Below are 21,360 nucleotides of genomic sequence, written 5' to 3'. Positions count from 1 at the left end.
CCTGGTCTCGCCGCCCCGACCGTCCGCCGTCGGCCGCGGCCGCCGCCGTTCCTGTGGGATTCGCGAAGACTGATCCCATGCGCCTTGTCCCTGACGACCGGCGGGCCGGCGGCCGATTTGACGGAGCTGCCATGAGAAGGTTCGATAGGCGGGCCGACGGCGAGACAGAGTAACCGTGATTTCTTCCGTGACTATGTGATCTGCCGTAGCGTCACGGCACGCTCGCTGCTTTCGAACCCAAGAGATGGCGACGGAATGCAAAACCGGGCGACAGCGACAGCAGATCATCAACTTGATGCGAGCAGAGGCTTCCAGCTGGTGAGCATTCAGTGAGAACGAAAAAAAAAAACAGACATGGTATGTAACGAAGAGCCCCAGCGGCCAACCTCAACATGTTGAGCAAAGTGGTCACACATCAGCCACGAGGTGAGTCCAAACTCGCTGCACAAGCTGAGCAACCTTTTCTCTTTCTTTTTCCTTGGTTGACAGCACATTACTGTTGACATTTACACATAAATACCCACCATTTGGTGACGCACACAACGAAAGAAAAAGGAGAGATGGTATGAACAAAGGCCCCCCATTCCGCCTGCCACATCAGTTCCTGATTCAAGCGTTCCACTGTGCCAAAAACATTATTGTTCGGCACAATTTCTTGCTTTGATCATACCCCTTCGCCCCTTCGTCTTCTTTCACGGGTATACCAGCGTTGGTCTCAAATCCGGATCAATGGCAAGCGGGCTTGACGTCACATTGCCACTCTTAAAACTTACACCAGTAGTTGGATAGAGTAGCAAACAGACCAACATCACAGATTTTTCTCATCTTTGACCACAAGCTTGCTGTTACTGTACAGAAATAATCCTATAAGTTACGGACGTTGGCCAGTTGCTAATCTCCTCGTCTTACTGATCTGTTTGTTGAGCTGTCTGCCTTGGTGCTTGATTGCTGGTCAGGTTCTTCAACAATGGTTTTAATGTGGCCATGATATCTGCAAACGATGGCCGCAACTTTGGGTCCCTATGACGAATAACAAAGAGAATTTAGCTGACAAAAAATGCATACCAAGTAGGAGGATGGAATGCTTGTGGAATGACTCTGCAGTATTTTTTAAATGCACCAAGAAAGTTAAGAATACTAACGTATGCCAGCAATTCACTATTATCTCTGCTATGGCAGGATCAATGTTATCTGGAATATCAAGGCGACGATTCTGAAATCCAACTGCTCCGACAACTTGCATGGCGTTCATTCCTTCCCAAGGTTGCAATAGAGTACATAGCTCCCATAATATGACTCCATAGCTAAAAACATCGCATCTGCCAACACATAAAACAGTTTCAGCAGGCACAAAATAATTCAATATAAGGTCATATTTGAACCAAGTCTTTCCAGTAGAGCTTACTTTTCGTCTGATGGTTCATTACGAAGTACTTCTGGAGCCATCCACTCCGCCTGCACATCAGCACAATTGTTCAGTAGTGACTTAACGTAGCACTTGAACCAACTACAACTTTTAAAGTGGTATACGAACAGATAGCACAAGTTAACCTAAACACACTTAACAGTGCTCACCCAGGTTAATCTTATCAGCAGAGTTACAGTTGTCTCTAGAATCTAGACAGTTAGTAGTTTTGGACTTAACTGAAATCTCACATGCAGAAGGCAGAAGCTAAAGGTAGGAGAGGATTGCTCCTAGAGCATGAGAGTTTGCAGAGCCCTACGAAAGGGGGAACAGCCTTTTGACTTTATCTAAAAAAGGTAGTTGTTTATTATGCACAAGCAGTGCAAAAAACCGGCTTATAGAATGAACACAAGCCAAACCACCCAGGTCCTTAACATAGAAGGCATAAACTGGTATATTTACATGAAACATAGCATTCCACCCACTTTATTCTACAAATAGTAATTAATGAAATGAGTGTTGGATATGTGATGACTATAGCATCTTCACAAGAGAATTGAGGCTACCAGACAAGTCCATAGAGAACTTTACTATGAAGTGAAAAATAATGCAAGGTTTTACACCTTTCCATTCATAACTCTGCGAATATCATCACCAATCTTCCTTCCATATTAGGGTGGTCAAAATTGTACCTTCAGGGAACCCTATCTGTACGGGCAGTGGATGAGTATCAGCAGGACCAGGACCTCCTAGAGCAAGCGTCCTTGCAGCATGGGTTGCAGGATCAACATGTCTGGAAACTATCAGCTTTGGAGATCTACTCTACCAAGTTGAACTACCGAGCTTTCTATGTTTGATGCATCAGATTTGCACCATGGAAGCGTGTATTGAGATGTGATGCTCCTTTATGATGCAAATTCTTATGGCTCAGGATCCACAATAGATGTAGGATGGTGGATATTGATCAGGCGTGAGCTACCACACCCAGCGAGATGCCCAACATGTCATCAGGCCAATGACATCATCCAATGCCCAATGGTCTCTTGTTTGGTTGCCAGAGAGGTGTGGTTCATCCTGCTCTGAAGTCCAAATGATTGGCCTCCAGGGGTATCTCCACAGGCAGACCCAGCCATCTTCACCAGCTGGTACTGCCGTGCACTCAAATCAGTAGACAAACAATTCAGAGAAAAGGCTCAACTCCCTGGTAATCCTTGTCACATGGGACCATGAACACAATGATCCAGGCAGCGGCAGGGGCAGACCTCCCTTGATTCAAGGGCACTCAGCTGAATGACCAATTTTTTTGCTGGAAACCTGACTATGTATTGTATGCATTAGATATATGCATAAGTATGCAACATGTTGGCCCTCTGATTATCCAAAAACATGTTTTTGTTGGCTCAATTTATTGTATGTAGTTTGTTGCTATGAAAAATTCTCCTTTTTAGTAAATACTTATCTACGTTTAAAGTTTGAATGCGTAGCTGAGAAACCCTGGGTCCGCAGCTACAGTGGATGTTGAAGGCTCTAACTCATGGAGTCATGGTGTGTGTGCCTCTAACTCGTGGTGTGCAGCTGGGGCGCAGGAGCTAAGGAACCTGCTGTCTTGCTAGTAGCCCCCATCCCCTCTTGGTCATTCTATTTTCTTATTCAGTGGCATTTTTCTTATTTCTGTTTTTTTGTTACCAATTTGCATTGTAATCACAACTCCTTATTAATGTAATGACACGTAGCTCTCCTGCATGTTTGAGAAAAAAAAAATTATACCTTCAAATATTTCATTCCTTTTCCATATGCAAGGAGCACGATGGAGAAAGTTTATTAATACCTGATGCAATTAATGTTAATATTAACTAGACAAGACCCGGAGGCAGGTATTTGTACTTTTTTCAGAACAAACGGTGAAGATAATTTATAGTTTACACAGCTAGATAACTCAAAATTAGAATAAATATATTCATAACGATGTAAGTGCTTCTGTACTCTCAAAAAAAAATTGCACACACTCCAAGAAATTTGGTGGTAACTGGCAGCATAATTTACACCTGCTGTTAAACCACAAATGCTTTAGGATTATGCGATATACTTTTTGGGAGAGTGCAGGAGAACAAAAACTTGTAATAAAATAGCCAAAAATCATGCAGGCTTACTGTTCCAGCTGTTGATCTTGATGACAGGAAGGTTTTGTTCTTCATTCTTGACAAACCAAAATCGCAAACCTAATAGCAAAAAGTTATGAAGCAACCAGTGATATAGATTACACGTAATGTCAGTGTCATAAGGGAGCTTGTATGTTACCTTCACAACCCAATTCTTGTCCACCAGTAGATTTGGGGATTTCAGATCTCGATGAACTATAACTGGTGAGCAATTATGCAGATAATTCATACCACGAGCCTAGAGAATAGAAACAAAAGCTTAGAACTCAGTAATGCTTCTCCGCATTTATCGGCAACTAGCGATAGTGATATCCAAATTATTCATTAGTCATACCACATCAAGTGCCATTCTTAAGCGTTTCCTTTCATCCAACTGGTTGTTGGGTCGATGAATCAACCGGAATAAACTGCCTCTGCAACACCAAAAATGGTAGCACTAGTAACATTAATAAATGATACAGAATTTCAACGAGTACTGGAAACTGCAGCCACATGTTATGCACGAAGGGTCAATGGAGCTATTGAAATGGATATGCACGAATTAAGCTTACAAGAACATGTGCCTCCTATATACTACGCATGGTATGCATGTGTTAAATGATACTGTTATACCAGCATCCCAACTCCCAACAATACCTTTTCTTCTTTCTTAAACTTATGTACACTCGTGTCGTGAACTCAGTAACAGATCCCTCGCCACTGATTTAATGTACTGTTTTTAAAGACAATCATATACATAAATAAAAAGTTCCTATCTCTACACATCAGTAGTTATTCGTAAACTTACTGCAACATGGAAGATGTTAGAGAGAAGCTTATGCCAGTAACACATTGTATTCTGAATCATAAAGTAAAATCACTGGTGATCCTGTTTGCTACATGCTACGAAGTAAACAATATAAATAAATAAAGCCCACCTTGGAAGAAATTCGGTGACAATGGAAAGATTAGGCACACGAGTGATAGCACCCATGAAGAGAACAACATTAGGATGCCGTAACCTCTTCATTATTCGCACCTAGGCATGAAACAATGCATTATCAGGTGGTGCAAGAGCAGCTGAGAAAGAAACTCGACTGGGCCCAAACCCATATGTAAAAAAGTAAAGTTTTCAAATAACAAAACGATGGCATATTCTCCAAAACTGTGAGACATAGACAGCTGTAATTTGCAATTTAATTAAGAAACTATTGTCAAAATGAAGCATTATCTATCAACTGTCACACCCTAACAAAACATTAATGTAATTTATAAGTATTGAAGAGAAATACACAGAATGCATATAGACATGTGTGCCTCAGAAAATACAAAAGCATAAATAAAAATAACATCGCCAAAATTTGGAGTTCAGTCTATTTATGCCAATGGAATGACATCCAGATTCCAGAGACAAGTATACCTCAGTTCTAAACTCCTCAAGAGCATCACCTGAAAGATCTTGTTGCAGAAACTTCTTGACTGCAACTTCCTGTAGGTAAAAACAAATTATTATCCTGTAAAAGGTAGCGGTAAACAAAGAAAAAGAAGCAAAATACAGTGACAGTGCCAATGAAAAATAACATAGCTAGAAGTTTAACAGAAGACTGAATGCAAAAATGGATGGATCTTCAAATTAAACAAAACTACTGATGCTAGTCATGTTTTTGAAACCTGTTTCTCCAAATGATGCTAAGGCCTGTCACTGAAGATATCTGAAGTCACCTAAAGTTCTAGGACAAAACTAAAACAACTGACCAAAAAAGTTTGTGCAGTTTAAGTGTACAAGTAAAATGTTCTCTTCTGTCAGAAGATTAGCCCTTTCACAATATAATAGGAGAAATTACACAAATGGCAATAAAGTTTCACATTGCCTTTTATTAACTGGATTGTCTCATTGCTAAAGATCTGTAAAATAGACAGGTACAGAGCCATTACATTTCAGTGTTGGCACATATTATGTTACTATATTATCTAAATTAATATTTCTTCACATCCTTAGTTCAGTGCTTCAGTATACTAAAAAGGGTTGACTTTGCTTCGCTATTTTTCCATTGCTCATTTGGACATTGCTGATTCAGATGATAAACAAGGAACTTGTTGACTGGAGGACATACCGTTCCATGCCATTCTCCTCTATAAACTTCTCCAAATGATCCTGGAACACAATAGGGTTGGACTGAATTAAAAATAAAAACATGATGTCTTATTTTTCAAAAGAGGATCAAAGAAAATCATTTCCCAGTCACTGAAATAGTATTATGATTAAGAGAACCATCAATTTCATAAAAAAATTATTAAGTAATAAATCAACTGTACCGAGGCCAATTCGTTCACCAATAACAATTTCTTCCCATTGGATTTCAAACTCCGCAACGTCCTCCAAAGCAAGATCAGATTTCGCACTCTCTGTCCCACTTGATTTATCTGAGGTTCGTTCAGCTTCCTGAGGAATTTCTTGATCCAGAGCATTATCTTGGGGATGATCAGCTTCAAGGTTGTCTTTATCCCAAAAATCATCTCCACCTTTCTCAACCGATTCATTTCCTTTAGAGGGACTTGATAAGTTAAGCAGCTGATTACCAGGCTCCAAGTGTTCATATTGCTTGCTCACAGCAGCAGTTGTGGCAACAACTGCGGCTGCAGTGACAGTAGCTGCTGCAGCAACAGGCACGTCAAAGTTCACGTCACTGTTAGATTTAGCTGCAGCAACAACCATGGAGGATGCAACCACTGCAGCAGTTGCAACAGCAGCTGCTGTAACAGGCAATTGCTTTGTAAGTGGTGCCGGAGCTTCCTGAGGAGGTGCAGAAGGTTCATATTGAGAGACAAAGGGAGACGCAATATCTCTGATATCATGGGGATGGTAGACGCCCAGGCCCTCAACAGGCTTAAGTGATTCCAGAGGTACTCGGTGAGGAACAACTTTTGGTTGGAGTTCATGTCCAGGATGATGAGGCAATGAAGGAGCATGGCCACTATCTGTGTATGTCCTTGACTCGAACTCATTCATCGTTCTTTTCATTTCATCCTTGCTTTGAAACAGCGCGGTGTCATATACAATGAGGTCCTTAGGCTCTTCCATGGAATCCTCTGAAAACAAGTCAGGTGGTGCCACAACTCCATTTTCACGTAAAACCTCATGGATCTTCTGAACTAATTGTGGATTTTCCTTGGCAGCATTAATCATGTATTCTGAAATGTCCTTCACCTTCATTCTCCGGAAAGCTGGAGTGCTGCCCATATCTGACGTAGATGGTGAAGATGATGAAGAATCGACAGGTGCAATTGATTTCTCTTTGTTTTTTGCAACCATAATGTAGTCTGTGTTTGTAGATTCATTAATGATAGGCTTATTTCCACTAGTGCATGTGCTAACTGATAGTTTCTCGAATGAACTTGATAGCATACTTTGTTGGTTGCTTGTCTGATTAGTTGTAGGTCCATCTGTATCAGAAGCACCAACATTGCTTGAAGTGGATCTTCTGTCTAGTAACTCATACTCAAAAGAACCATAGGCTGAACTCGATGCTCCACTAAAAGATGATCCCAGCAGGTTGGTAGTGTCATCTTTCTTCAAGTGATGATTATCAGAGGTGAAATTTTCAGCACCTTCTGAAGGAATAAGTGTACCAGGATCAGCCACAAGATCAACAATGAACTCCCTGCAAAATGTGGCATAGTATAGATGGTTATAAAGCTAAATGCATATTTAGTGCAAATTTCATTTCTCATTGCCAACACTTGAATGGCACAAGAAGTCCGCACATAACAGTATAACACAGTTATCCTATGTTGTTCCATCCTACAAAATCCCATTGATGGTGTACATGTAAAGGGTGCAATACCTTCCATCTTTAAATTTGACAATATTCAATGCTCCATCATCTGATCCAGTGTACTGCCTTCCTTTCAGCAACCGACAAGGTACATCAAGGCCATCAGCCAAAACCTTCATGCAAGCATGATGAGATTTAAGTTAGCACACCGAAGCATTTTTTCAGTTAAATAAATGTTGCTAACAATTGTTTTCCATGTCACGTGTTCAGTGTGTTTATCGAACAGCAAAAAACTGGAGCTATCCATTTTGGTATGGTAATAGGACACAAGAACAGCATGCTTCTAAAGAGCTACTCCCTCCGTTTCATATTGTATATTGTTTTGGGTTTTCTAGATCCACGGATATAATTATGCATCTAGACATACATTATATATAGGTGCATAGCAAAAAATATGCACCTATAAAAGCCAAAACGACCTACAATTTGGGACGGAGGGAGTACTGTTCAATTTGAAGTTGAGAAGAATATATAACACATTATAGAAGATATTTCTCAATGTTCATTTTTACTAGCAAATCCTTTTTGTAATAAAGTTCAGAACGGATGCAAGAATTACAGTATCAGAGGTTAGCTATATCAGTTTAAACATGCTTATAAAGTTACTGACCTTAAATAGCAGGGCACGATGGCGAGCTAAACCAATTTTTAGTTGACCAAGTGGCACTACTACGCTTCCAATGCTACTTCTCAAGGAGTTAAGCATATTCTGGTATTTTACTGACATGCTCTCAGGATCAAAAATTCCACCCATGTGTCTAGCAACTAGACTAGCAAGTCTCTTCACCAAAGCATTGCTCACAGATTCTGATGTTCTTGATTGAAGGTCAAGAGCCATGATTAAGGCCTCCTGCTGAAGTTTCATAAGCACAGGGTCTTCACCTCTGTGGACCAACACAGCTTCCCAGTTGACTTTATGTGAAAATGGCTGGGCTCGTAGCTCAGAAAAAGAGGGCATAGTAACTGATGCCGGCCCATTCCCAACGTAAAAGAGATCATAAAATCCATCTGATATTTTGTCATCATAGGTAAGAGCGTTGAAATTCTGCCAATCATGAAGAAATATATTATAGACATGGTAGATACATTGTGAGACAAAATAAGTTGGGAACCATAAGTCGGTTACTCGGTTCACAGAACCACCCAGACTATCAGACGTCACTATAATCTAGATAAAGATCAATAAGTGTAGGTAGGTATAACAGATGTCATTCATGTCAATGCCATGTAGAGAGGTGGAGAAAGATGGGAAAACATCACACACCATTAGGGTTGGGTGACCTTTCACATGTATATATAGCCGGAGACGGCTTGAGTTACAGAGTCATGTACAGCAAGTATACATCTCTTATGCCAAGCCAACACAACAACTTTTACCGACCTAACAAAATAATGGTGTACTAACAAATTGACAGAAATTTCCACCAAGAATAACGATTTTGCTCCAAATAAACAATCCTTGCTGTCACCAATCCAGTAAAGGGTATACTGGATTACTAGTACAAACTCAACAAGCGACACAAGCAATGAGAATGACCCTGTGGTGTTTAAGCATATGTTGAAATTTATAGAGTGGAAGTGTACTATGAAAAATGGACGCCTATGATGCAGTGAGAACTCCAAGAAATGGAGATGATAGTCTAAGCTCGCGAGACAATAGTGTTCTGTTCTTACTAAACTAAATTACACGCTAGAACACTGTAATGCAGGCAGTTGGTAGTACAACCAAGCAAACAGCATGGAAAAGATGTTTAATCTTAAGCAGTCACACGTCATGCAACTACTCCACGATCACAATTCACAGTTGCAATTGGAATACTGCTACTAGAAGATGAAATCGAACATGCAGGGTACTGAATTGGGAAGCTGACCCAGTATCTGGCCGCGATGACCTCCGCGGGGGATGTCTGCGGCGGGCAGAAGCCCAGGCTGAGCTGCTTGGCGACCTCAATCTCCATCTCCTCCGGATTGTCCCGCGCGCTCATCTCCAGCACCAGCTGAATCTGGTACGCCTCCAGGTCGTCCTCCTCCTTCTCCCTCTCCCGCTTCCTCTCCGCCGCCTCCGACGACTCTCTTATCACCCTCTCCTCCACCTCGTCCTCCTGCTGCGACCGCCTCCGCTCCCTCCCCATCTCCTCCTCCTGCGACCGCCTCCGCTCCCTCAACACCTCTTCCTCCTGCAACCGCCTCCGCTCCATCTCTTCCTGCTGCGATCGCCTCCTCTCAGTCGCCGCGGACTGCCTCGCGCTCCTCTCCTCTGCCCCAACCCCGACCGACGACGCCGACGCCGACGTCGGCACCTCTGCTTCCACCGGAATCGGGGGCGGGGGTCGGGTAGGCACCGAGTCGAGCCAACTGGATACCGCCGAGGGCTGCTGCCTCTGGTCGTGGTGCGGTTGATGATGATGTACCCCACCACCAGCGCTACCGCCTTTGCGGGAGGGCGGAGGGGGAGGCGATGAACCTCCGTCGCTGGAGCCCTCGCCGATGTGTAGCTTCCTGAGGAAGTTCTTCATGCCGCCGCCAACGCCGCCGCCGGGGCCGAGGTCGCCGTCGCAGCTATCTCCTCGCCCGCTGTTACTGGCGCTGCTGGTGGGTGGGTGGATCCGACATGGCCACTGACGCTGAGGCGGAAGGGCTCTGATTAGCTTTTTGGCACTGGCAGCGATTGACTCGTCCCCGAGTGGCCGAAACGGCATTAGTTTAGTCGTTATCGCTAATCGCAAGCGACTAGTAGCCTACTCCTACCAGCTCTGCTCGCGTCTCCTCCGTCCCCGCGATGACCCGACTCGATGAGGATTAGGCGAAGAGAATTCGAAGGTTTTACCCAAAAGAGAATGAATAGGGGGTCTGCGGTTAATTACCAAATGAAGTGCAAAGCTGGTCAATCCCGTTTGCTACAGTGTGCCCAATTAATTAGGAAAGGCGTGCGCATGTCTCGTAGACCACGGGATAGGCATGGACCAGGGGTTTCCGTTGGCCACGGGCTCGCAGATATCTGGCCAGGCTTCGGTCTTTAACTATGACAAGTGGGGACAACAAATATAATGGCCCGCATGTCATGGAAGCCAGAATTCGTAACGTAGGTGCGATAACGGTTTCGCTCCGCGCTAACAGAAAGCGATCAGTTTAGCAGAAAGAAAGCGCGCTTGCGGACACACACCACCGCCTCGAGCTCGCGTGGACGCGGATCACGGTCACCCAGGCAAGCTCGCCGGCCCTCGTCAGCTTACATCCCCTGACATGTGGGGCCCGGACCACTGCCCAAGTGGTGGCGGCGGCCGTCGGACGAGCAACGTCGGTAGAGCACCACTCTCGTGGGTCCCGCAGACCATTGAGGCTCGAACACTACCGCGTGGACCCCGCCTGGCAACTTTATCCCACTCCCACTGACAAGCTGATCTGGCGGGCCACTTGCCGCGTGCACTGCTAGTAGTAGTGGACAGCGTGCATTTATCATCTCCCATCCCACACGGCCACACCGCAGCAACCCACAAGTCCCGCCCCCGGTTATGTGGAGCGACTGCCATGTGGGACCTTGAACTCTTGCTCCGCTTCGGGCCCCACTTCCCATGTGAAAGCATATCCTTCGCACCTTGCGGCGCGCCGAGTAGGGCGGCAGATAGCGTAGTTGGCGGGGGCCACATGGTTGCCCGTTCGACTTGCGGCTGGCCGGCTGGGCCACCGTATGTTGGACTGTCTCCTCTGCTGATGGATGGTGGTGGGTTTGATTTGTCTTTTTGATACGCTGAATGGGCTTTCATGGTTATCTAGGCCTTTTTCAAATTTCAGCCTCGTACATGTGTTAGTTAGGTTGGGCCACAAAGCGCTAATGGGCCGATACTAGCCCGCTGTCTGTATTTTGTACTGAGCTTTGTAGGGATCAGAAGATATTTCTGCCCCCAAGAGGACAAGAGGAAGTACAATTCAAGTGTTCAGGATTACACGTTCATGATCTGGGGGCGTTTGGATGCCACGGGCTAAACTTTAGCCCTGTCACATCACACGTTCGAATGCTAATTAGGAGGATTAAATATGAGCTAATTATAAAACTAATTGCAGAACCCGTAGCCTAAATCGCGAAAAGTATGTAGTAATCATAATTAATGCTTCAGGAGGGAATGGTTATTGTAGCCCCACATTATCAAATCATGGACTAATTAGGCTTAATAGATTCGTCTCGCGATTTAGCCTAGGGGTTGTGCAATTAGTTTTGTAATTAGACTATGTTTAATACTCCTAATTAGTGTCCAAACATCCGATGTGACAGGGGCTAAAATTTAGCCCCTCCTGGCCAAACACCCCAGGACCTATTCGCCTACTAGTCTGATTCTTCCATTCCTGATGTCTGAATTTATCTTACTCCTGATTTGTTGAGCGTTCCTTTCGAGTGCTGCTGCTGCAGCTGAGATGAGGTGAAAAGACCGTACTGTACACAAAAGGAAAACATGCAAAGGTTCACCGCACACGCTAGCGTCGTGTCCCATACGTAAGTACGTTGCTGCCAGCCTGATTGTCAGTGCCGGAGTCTGGAAAACCAGCAGGCCCAGCGCCCAAACGTGCACAGCTCTGGGCCGTTGGCTTCCAACTGCTTGCAATCCGTTGGCTCTCGTCTCGGCCGCGCCAGGCCGCCAGCCCACTAGCACCGAGAGTTTTCGTACAAGACATGCCGTTCCAAACAACTGCTTTGTGCTGCTACCGGTATCATGCTATTCTGGTTCCTCTGCATTCTGGCATGTGTTTCAGGCTTTCAGCAACGAGCTGCAACAGCCAAACAGCTGTTAAGGCGGTGCCGTTCCTTTTCCTTCTAGAAGGTCATGGCGATTTGGCAAGCCTCCCAGCGACCCGCACCGGTTTCCCAATTATAAGGGCGTGTTTGGCAATCAAGTGTTAAAGTTTAACACCTGTCACATCGGATGTTTGGATGCTAATTAGGAGTATTAAACATAGGTTAATTACAAAACTAATTGCACAGATGGAGTGTAATTCACGAGACGAATCTATTAAGCCTAATTAGTCCATGATTTGACAATATGGTGCTACAGTAACCAATTGCTAATGATGGATTAATTAGGCTTAATAGATTCGTCTCGCGAATTAGCACAGGGTTCTGCAATTAGTTTTATAATTACCTCATGTTTAGTTCTCCTAATTAGCATCCGAACATCCGATGTGACACTGTTAAAGTTTAACACCTCGTATCCAAACACCCCCTAAATGTGCATGCAGTGCCGGTTCTTCTCGACACCGCCCCGCAACTCGGGGACGAGGACGTACTACCTTCCGAAGAGCACCACGAATCGGGAATCCCCAAATGACCCTGGTCTACTCCCGCCGAGGAATGTTGGCATGAATTCTGCAATCCTGTCTACTACTCCACGTAATTATGGGGATGTTTGGTTCCTCCTCCAAATTTTAGCCCCTGTCACATGAAATGTTTAGATACTAATTAGAAGTATTAAATATAGATTATTTACAAAACCCACTACATAGATGGAGGCTAAACGGCGAGACGAATCTATTAAGCCTAATTAGTTCATGATTTGACAATGTGCTGCTACAGTAACCATTTGCTAATTATGGATTAATTAGGCTTAATAGCTTCGTCTCGCCGTTTAGCCTTCATCTGTGCAATTAGTTTTATAATTAACTCATATTTAGTCCTCCTAATTAGTCTCCGAATATTCAATGTGACATGGACTAAACTTTAGCTCGAGGAACCAAACACCATCCAACACGGCCGAAAAGAGATGTCGCAGCTGCACAGCATTTTGTGATCTGAAAGGACTTAACCATGGAGCAAGGACTGAACGGAGGCTACGCTGCTGGCTCAACAGTTCCCTATCACAGTACTAACTGCTCGTAACAGCCTCCATAGGGCGTAGCACCATCTCTCGCCCTCTGAACTGTCATGTACCAAGCGATACAGAGCTAGTAGTACTAACTGTTACTCCATCAGCAGAAGCAACCGTGACGCATCAGAGAAGCAACAGTAGTGGCGGCAGGCTTGGCTGTAAAGGCGAGCAGCGGCGATACGCAAGGACGGTCGAAAGATCAGAGCTCCGGCGCGCGCGAGGAAGTTCGCCGCGCTGGTCCTGAAAAGATGCTTCGTTCGTTTCAGGCTTCACCAACACGTGACGCTCGCGATCACCACCCCGCGCCCCGCGATCGATCGCTAGCAATCATCCGAGCTCTGCCTGTGGTTCTGCCCGGCGCTTTTCCCCACCCCGTCGTCGGGACCAGGACGAGCCAGCCGCGCGCGCGCGATCAGCAGCGAGTGTGGGGGACAGACCGTGAGGTCCGCAGCGCCGCGACGTCGAGGGCACTGTACGCCGCTTGACTTTAGAAGCACGCCATCGTGGTACTGCTACTGCTGCTGCTGGGCCTGAAGGGAATCGCGCACGCCCCGGGTTCAGAGAACCCGAGCCCGTGCGGCACCACTGGGACTGGGAACACGGGAAGCCTTTCTTCTCACCTCAAGGCGCGAGTACTGGTCCCCGATTAGCGACGAACCGAACGAGGCTTTGACCGGTCTAATCCTGCTCAGGCGCACATGTGAGATGCCGTTGGGAACCACAGACACCGCATTGATGGATTGATTAAGCAGCAGTCGAGTTTCCGACGAGCTTGTTCATCGGGACGGCCCGAGCGAGACGGGGTGGAGGGGTGCATCCCATTGGCGGCGAGCGATCGGGGGAGGGACGACACGACTCGTCTCGTCGGCGCGGAACAGCCGCGGCGGGACGACGGACGGGTGGCCTCGCCCCACGCATCGAATTCGATTGTTCTGTCCCCGAAAGCGGGCGGCGGCATGGACCAGCGCGCGGTTTTCCTGGGTCGCGCCCACCCCGCCCGCCCGACCCCCACGCGGCGATGGGCTCGGCGCTCGGGCCGATTCCCAGCCTGGGCCTCCTAGAGCCGGGTGTGGTCCGGTCCTCCGCTCCTTCGCCGTTTCCGCCGCGTGGGAATCTAGTTCGGGGTTCTTCGACGGATCACGGATGGCGGCTACGCGCCTACGCGCACGGACGGGGAACGGCGCATCGCCGGCCGTGTCGCGGCGTGCGGGATCTGAAAATCGCACGGGATGACGAGATCGTTCCCCATGCAGCCCGGTGGCAAGTGAATCTATCGGCCGGGGCGCGAGCGAGCGGTCAGCGCCACGCCCGGAGCCCATGCCGATGCCGTGGATGATCTCCGCGCCGCAGAGACGGTAGAGCGGGTGACCGGGAAGGCATATGGGCGGTTGACTCCATCGTGGACGCTTGCTCAGTTTGAGGTTGCTCCAGTTCTGGCGTTCCCTCGTGCTACGGCCTACGGCTACGCTATGCGATCCGCGGCCTATGGCTACTTGCCTACGCCTCCCTCCGTTCCACTCGGATCACGGATCTTCTACAGAACGGCGATGCGGACAGGAGAGGACGGAAATGCAGGCCACAGTTTTCCGCTTCATCAGGCACCTAAATAGAGAATCCAAGCTCAGTCCCCCAGGAAGTTTTTTTAGTTTATTTTCTACGCGAGATTACAATACGAGCAATTTCATTCCGGGAAACAGGTTCGGATGCGACTGCGAGCTAATCTTGGAGGTATTTCACCTGCTTGCCCAGCCAAATCCCCCGTTTCATGGATCGGTGGCGATGTGCAACACAAGCCTAAGCAAGTGGTAGCAGTAGCACCCTACAACCACGCATTCTAGTATTGCTTTTTGCCAAACGCATGGGTTTTCTTTTAGCTTTGGACAATAGCGGGAGAGCGCCCGCAAAGAGATACCGCTCGCGGAAAGCCAAAGCGTGGAAGAGATCAAGAGAACATTTGGAATCAAACAAGCAGTTGGTTTCTGATCTTCTCCTAAAAAAAGTCCCTACACACCCTTGCCTTTCTCTCCAAAACTTTGCCTCTCTTGTCTCAATTTTTAATGCATCCGTGCCTTAGTGGCTCTCATGTGGAACAGCATGCAAGCGCTACTGCTAGGGCACTTTACAGCGTTTCACCGGCGAGCATAGTACGAGCAGCCGTGCTTTGATTAGCTGGGTAAGTAGAGGTTACAACCGGTGATGGTACTTGAGAAAATGATAGCACGCACGCTCAGACATCTTTCTGCAGCGGCACGTAAGCACGGGAGTGGGGCACAGGGCCAGGGAATTTGTCCAAAGTTATGCCCTCGCGAACAGCAAAGAGACAGGGTAAAAGGTCGAGCAAATGAGATTTTTATGGACAGTATCTGCGCACGCACACACACTCGCAAAAGGAAAAATAAAATCTGACAAGCGAGCAGCTTTTGTGGGTGTGTTAGGGGCACACTTTGCCGTAGCTCCTCGTCCTTTCCTCCTTTGTTACCGTTAACCAGCGAGATGAGAAGAACCATGTGGGCGCATTCATAACTCTAACGATTTAGGATGTGTACGTAACACACGGCATAATTGATGATGAGGGCATGAGCCCCTGGACCAGGCGACGAGCTAGCCACGTCAGAACCGATCCATGCGTCTGTTGGCACACGGCCCTACTACTCCCTTGTGCAATTCGATCAAGTGGTCAAAGGCGGCCAAGAACTCAAGAAGTTAGTTTCCTGCCTAATCTCAGCCTAATCCTCTTGAAAAACGTTGATTACGCGAAACATCGCCGAAAAGATGAGGAAACGATCGCTTTTTCTCTCGGTGCTCGGTGCGCGAGTACAGGAGGCGGCGATCATGGCGGGGCGGTGCACGCGCGGGAGGGAGGGAATAACGAGCCTGCCAAACCGGCAGCAGGGCCGGGGAAAACTTTGCTCCTCTTGCTCGTTTTCTAATCGCTACTCCCCATCCTCATGTTCCCTGCCACCTTTTAAAAAAAAAACTTTTAGTACGAACTACTAGTGCCGTTAAAATACGGCCCAGCTCGCTGTTCAACCAACGCGCGCGGGTTCCGACGCCGGAATGGAGTAAGTTTGTGGCAATTTGTCGCTTTGGACTCGTGTTTTCTTCCCCCCGATGGGGGTTTGGTCGCCGTGCATGCGCAGAAAAGAACTCGCATTCGCGAGCTCGGAACGGCAGGTCGGCATGTGTGGGTCTCAGACATTCCGGTGATAAAATTATGAAATACCAGTGCTACTTGCTAGTAGAATCTGTTGTAGATCAGGTACTGAAAATTAACAATAATTCAGATTTTTTGTAGCATCGAAACCTTTGGTATCGAGAACCAGATTTCATGGTCATTTCTCACACCTCACCCCACTGCCACGGGTATTCTTGGTAGCATACGTGTTTCACGCACTTGAGCTTTCCGTTGACCTCAACACTTTTGCCATCTGCTGTAGTAGTATCTGTGCCCGGTAGCGCAAAGAGGAGGACGAAAGATATGGTCGGATCGAGCGATACCGACCCGGCGACCCGTACGCGACCTGCTGCCGCCTGCCGTTTCAGGAATATTCACAGCTACGCCGGCGCGCAGCCTTTCCTCGCTCACCCTACCCCTAGCAGATTCCCCGTCCTCTTGTCACTCGTAATCGCAGTCGCAGAGACATTTGTGGTAATTTCTGGCGGCCCTTTCCCGGATTCCGTTACGGGTTAGCACGAGACTTGGCGGAAGGCGACGGGCGGGGGAGCCGACAAGTCACTGCCTACCCCATTCCCTCCGGGCAAGCAGGCAGCCGCCACCCAACATGTCCTGTATGTCCTTTCACTTCGGAGAGAGAGTACAGTAACCATTCCCTTCTCCAAATGAACACCATTCCTTTCGAAACGGAGTAATAAGCACCGCCCTGAACCTCACGTCCAAAAAGGAGGAGAACTGTGCGCGAACACTGGACGAAGCAACCTTGGCAACGAAAGAAACCGATTCCGATCGAGTCAGTGACTGACCGCCACATTATCAGCTGAGAGCTTGACCGATTCCGGATTTTCAGTTTAGAAAATACTGCCCTAAATCTACTGGCGTACTGCATACCACGCGTATCTGCACGTACATACGGGGACGTACCGTTGTATGATACCGTATAGAATTTAGGCTGATACATGGGTGTTTTAAAAGCGCAGCATGGGTGTGGTACAATACTACAATACATTATCGGAATACCAGCCGACCAAGCCCTGAATCTTTTGTCTGGCCCTTGATGTCGCGGTACGTGCAGCGTACATCTATCTGAATCTGATCGATCAAAGCTAGCCCAGCGTACGTATAAATAATTCCTGGTATAAACAATGGCCCGGCGCACGGATACGGCCAGCCAGGCTAGCCCTCACATCCTGCTCTGTATAGTGTACGCAGCTCGGCCCCGGGGGGGGGGGGGGGGGGGGGGGGGCGATTGGGTTCCCTCGGCTGTCTAATCGTGCTCCTCCTCTTCACCAAACACGATCGCCCTTCACAGCGCACCGTTGCTTAGATGATAAAGGCAAGCAAACAAGGGATGGTCCAAATAAAGCTTGGGCCGCGCTGCCACCTCGCCTAAATAAAACACTCTCCCACGCACAACCACCACGGCGCCCTGCTCCTCCTCCTCTTCCTCCACCAGCTGCTCAGTCCAGTCCCTCCTCACTAGCTGAGTGAATTAGACTGCTCACTAGCTCAGCTCAGCTCAGCCCAGCTGTGAAGAGTCGGAGTGGTGGTCGCCGGGGAGAGTAGAGACTAGAGAGCGGTGTTCAGCTCATCAGCTGAGCTGAGCTTGGGAGGGAGAGAGGGAGCTTGAAAGAGGAGGAGAGAGGCGGCGAAGATGATTACGGGGGCGGACTTCTACCACGTGATGACGGCCATGGTGCCGCTGTACGTGGCGATGATCCTGGCGTACGGGTCGGTGCGGTGGTGGCGCATCTTCTCGCCGGACCAGTGTTCCGGGATCAACCGCTTCGTGGCGCTCTTCGCCGTGCCGTTGCTGTCCTTCCACTTCATCTCCACCAACAACCCCTACACCATGAACCTGCGCTTCATCGCCGCCGACACGCTGCAGAAGCTCATGGTGCTCGCCATGCTCACCGCATGGAGCCACCTCAGCCGCCGGGGCAGCCTCGAGTGGACCATCACGCTCTTCTCCCTCTCCACGCTGCCCAACACGCTCGTCATGGGCATCCCGCTGCTCAAGGGCATGTATGGCGACTTCTCCGGCAGCCTCATGGTGCAGATCGTCGTGCTCCAGTGCATCATCTGGTACACGCTCATGCTCTTCATGTTCGAGTACCGCGGCGCGCGGATGCTCATCACCGAGCAGTTCCCGGACACCGCGGGGGCCATCGCCTCCATCGTCGTCGACCCGGACGTCGTCTCGCTCGACGGCCGGAGGGACGCCATCGAGACCGAGGCAGAGGTCAAGGAGGACGGCAAGATACACGTCACCGTGCGCCGCTCCAACGCCTCCCGCTCCGACATCTACTCGCGCCGCTCCATGGGCTTCTCCAGCACCACGCCGCGCCCCAGCAACCTCACCAACGCCGAGATCTACTCGCTCCAGTCGTCGCGCAACCCCACGCCGCGGGGCTCCAGCTTCAACCACAACGACTTCTACTCCATGGTCGGCCGCAGCTCCAACTTCGGCGCCGCCGACGCCTTCGGCATCCGCACCGGCGCCACGCCGCGCCCCTCAAACTACGAGGACGACGCCTCCAAGCCCAAGTACCCTCTCCCCGTCGTGAATGCGGCTCCCGGGGCCGGCCACTACCCCGCGCCCAACCCGGCGGTGGCCGCGGCGCCCAAGGGCGCCAAGAAGGCCGCCACCAACGGCCAGGCCAAGGGCGAGGACCTCCACATGTTCGTCTGGAGCTCCAGCGCCTCGCCGGTCTCCGACGTCTTCGGCGGCGGCGCGCCGGACTACAACGACGCCGCGGCCGCCAAGTCCCCCCGTAAAAGTAGCGACCTTTCCCGCCGCGATCTCACCACGTACCCCCGCCTTGGGGAGCGTTTCTCGGGCTAATTTGTTTGTTCTTTGTTTATTGAAGTGGATGGAGCGAAGGAGCGGGACGACTACGTGGAGCGCGACGAGTTCAGCTTCGGGAACAGGGGCGCCATGGACAGGGACGCCGAGGCAGGGGACGAGAAGGCCGCGGTGGCGGGCGGCGGCGACCCCAACGCGGTGGCGGCGCCGACGGCGATGCCGCCCACGAGCGTGATGACCCGGCTGATCCTGATCATGGTGTGGCGCAAGCTCATCCGCAACCCCAACACCTACTCCAGCCTCATCGGCCTCATCTGGTCGCTCGTCTGCTTCAGGTCCGTACTCGTAGCAACCACCAATACGACATGCAAGGGTGTGGCCGCACCCGGTGATCTAGCGAGGCAAGCCGTTTGATCCCCTTCGCTGTTTGGATTTGTTGGCGTCCTGCAGGTGGAACTTCGAGATGCCGGCCATCGTCCTGAAATCCATCTCCATCCTGTCGGACGCGGGGCTCGGGATGGCCATGTTCAGTCTCGGTCGGTACCTGCCGCCGCCCAACTTCCCTAGTCCCTACTTCTTCTATCCAACAGTAGGATGAATTACCGGGCGGCGGCTCGTTAACTAACCCATCGCGCCGGCGCGCGTACGTTGCAGGGCTGTTCATGGCGCTGCAGCCGCGGATCATCGCGTGCGGCAACAAGGTGGCGACGTTCGCCATGGCCGTGCGCTTCCTGACCGGGCCGGCCGTGATGGCGGCCGCGTCCTTCGCCGTGGGCCTCCGCGGCACGCTTCTGCACGTCGCCATCGTCCAGGTACTTTGGGTGGGGGGAAAAGGGGGAAGAGGGACGGATAGATATCATACACACACTGATGCACAGCGGGGAAAGTCTTTTGCTGGTTGCTGCCGCCCGCGCGCGTCGGCCAGCAGCCAGGCATCATCGCTGTGCTGTTTCTTTTCCTGGTCCCCCTCTCTTTCTCTAACGCCGCGGCCTTTTGAGGCCAGCACAAAAGCTTCGCCTTTTTTTCTTGTTTGCTCACCGTGCTCTGCTTGTGTTTTCTTGCTTTGCAAAATGGCGGAACGAGCAGGCAGCGCTGCCCCAGGGCATTGTCCCCTTCGTCTTCGCAAAGGAGTACAACGTGCACCCTGACATTCTCAGCACCGCGTAAGTGCCCCCCCACTTCCCCCCGTGTCGGAGAACACGACGCCAGCACGGACAAAAACCAAGAACACCGCGATCTGTTCAAAGATTCTCTCTGCAATCGCCGCTGACACAGGCGCCCTGTTGCTAACCCACCCCTTTTTTTTCCTGCTTGCAGAGTCATTTTTGGCATGCTCATCGCGCTGCCGATCACGCTCGTCTACTACATCCTGCTTGGGCTGTGAGTGCCACGCCGCCATTGCTGTAAAAAGGCTACCACCACCGAAGATCAGGGGAGGAGCAAAAGGAGGACAGAGCTAGCTACAACGACACTGCTTGGCTTGGCGCTTGCAAAATGAGTGACTTGTTTCTTTCTTTCTTTCTTTTCTTCTTCTTTCTTTTTTCTAGAAGTAGGTATGGGGGATTGGGAGGATGGAAAGGGGAAGGTGGACAAGACGTTAGCTAGCTAGGACGACAATGGTGAGGCAAAAGGCACCAAAAGCAGGTACAAGTACAAAGCTTGAAGGGAACAGGAGATCATCCAGTTTCAGCAGGTCACGAGTTGTGGGGTTTCGGTGAGGTGAGGTCTCTCAACGGGTTGTTTTGGGGATTCTGGTTGGCCGCCTGACCGCTGTAAAATGGACGCCATTCTGACAAGAGATCAATCTTGCTTTGCTCATCTCATGAGTTTGATGAATTGAGATGGTACTGTCAGTTTTCTTGGTAACTATATTTGATCAAATGGATCCAATCGCCAAGCTAGATCGTGCATGTCTAGTTCCTTGATTCCTCTGCATCAAATTTTATAGTAATGTTTCCTTGAATTCCCTACTGTTAGCAGTTTTACATTTCCATGTTTCAGTGACCAAAATAGCTGCTCACTGCAAGTCAAAGCCACCAAATGGACAACCGGTGGTGGTTGATTCGCTAGGACTTGTCGGGTAGAGTTGTGTGCGGACGAGTTGAGTCGCATACGTGGAGATGGCACCGGAAATCGGCGAGTCCG

The 21,360-nt window shown here is 49.2% G+C and overlaps 2 protein-coding genes across 2 annotated transcripts; one reads left to right on the top strand and one right to left on the bottom strand.

Annotated features, from left to right (window-relative positions):
- Positions 1-362: 362 nt before the first annotated feature.
- Positions 363-10,142, bottom strand: LOC101753714 (probable serine/threonine-protein kinase SIS8). The gene is made up of 13 exons (XM_004953821.4): positions 9,251-10,142; positions 7,990-8,424; positions 7,389-7,492; positions 5,860-7,205; positions 5,658-5,698; positions 4,964-5,032; positions 4,482-4,582; positions 3,899-3,977; positions 3,704-3,802; positions 3,556-3,624; positions 1,406-1,455; positions 1,143-1,319; positions 363-1,020 (listed from the first exon to the last, which is right to left on the bottom strand). Exons 1-13 carry the CDS (start codon positions 10,076-10,078, stop codon positions 906-908), a joined length of 3,513 nt encoding a protein of 1,170 aa, XP_004953878.1. The 5' UTR covers positions 10,079-10,142; the 3' UTR covers positions 363-905.
- A 7,590-nt stretch (positions 10,143-17,732) lies between these two features.
- On the top strand, positions 17,733-21,112 carry LOC101754121 (auxin efflux carrier component 1a). The gene is made up of 6 exons (XM_004953823.4): positions 17,733-19,189; positions 19,280-19,550; positions 19,666-19,751; positions 19,870-20,027; positions 20,302-20,378; positions 20,533-21,112. Exons 1-6 carry the CDS (start codon positions 18,064-18,066, stop codon positions 20,597-20,599), a joined length of 1,785 nt encoding a protein of 594 aa, XP_004953880.1. The 5' UTR covers positions 17,733-18,063; the 3' UTR covers positions 20,600-21,112.
- The last annotated feature ends 248 nt before the right edge of the window (positions 21,113-21,360 follow it).

This window comes from Setaria italica, chromosome I (assembly GCF_000263155.2).
Source record: "Setaria italica strain Yugu1 chromosome I, Setaria_italica_v2.0, whole genome shotgun sequence".
Classification (NCBI taxonomy): Eukaryota; Viridiplantae; Streptophyta; class Magnoliopsida; order Poales; family Poaceae; genus Setaria; species Setaria italica.
This window is presented reverse-complemented; position numbering and strand designations above follow the sequence as displayed.

What these genes read in the sequence shown, in the direction of transcription:
- LOC101753714 (XM_004953821.4), bottom strand. Translation starts at nt 10,078, where the DNA reads ATGCCGTTTCGGCCACTCGGGGACGAGTCAATCGCTGCCAGTGCCAAA. An exon ending in ATCGTGCCCTGCTATTTAAG is followed by an intron (nt 7,493 to 7,989) that starts GTCAGTAACTTT and finishes GCTTGCATGAAG; the next exon opens with GTTTTGGCTGATGGCCTTGA. An exon ending in GTCACCGAATTTCTTCCAAG is followed by an intron (nt 3,978 to 4,481) that starts GTGGGCTTTATT and finishes TTGGTGTTGCAG; the next exon opens with AGGCAGTTTATTCCGGTTGA.
- LOC101754121 (XM_004953823.4), top strand. Translation starts at nt 18,064, where the DNA reads ATGATTACGGGGGCGGACTTCTACCACGTGATGACGGCCATGGTGCCG. An exon ending in GATGGCCATGTTCAGTCTCG is followed by an intron (nt 19,752 to 19,869) that starts GTCGGTACCTGC and finishes CGTACGTTGCAG; the next exon opens with GGCTGTTCATGGCGCTGCAG. An exon ending in TGCACGTCGCCATCGTCCAG is followed by an intron (nt 20,028 to 20,301) that starts GTACTTTGGGTG and finishes CGGAACGAGCAG; the next exon opens with GCAGCGCTGCCCCAGGGCAT.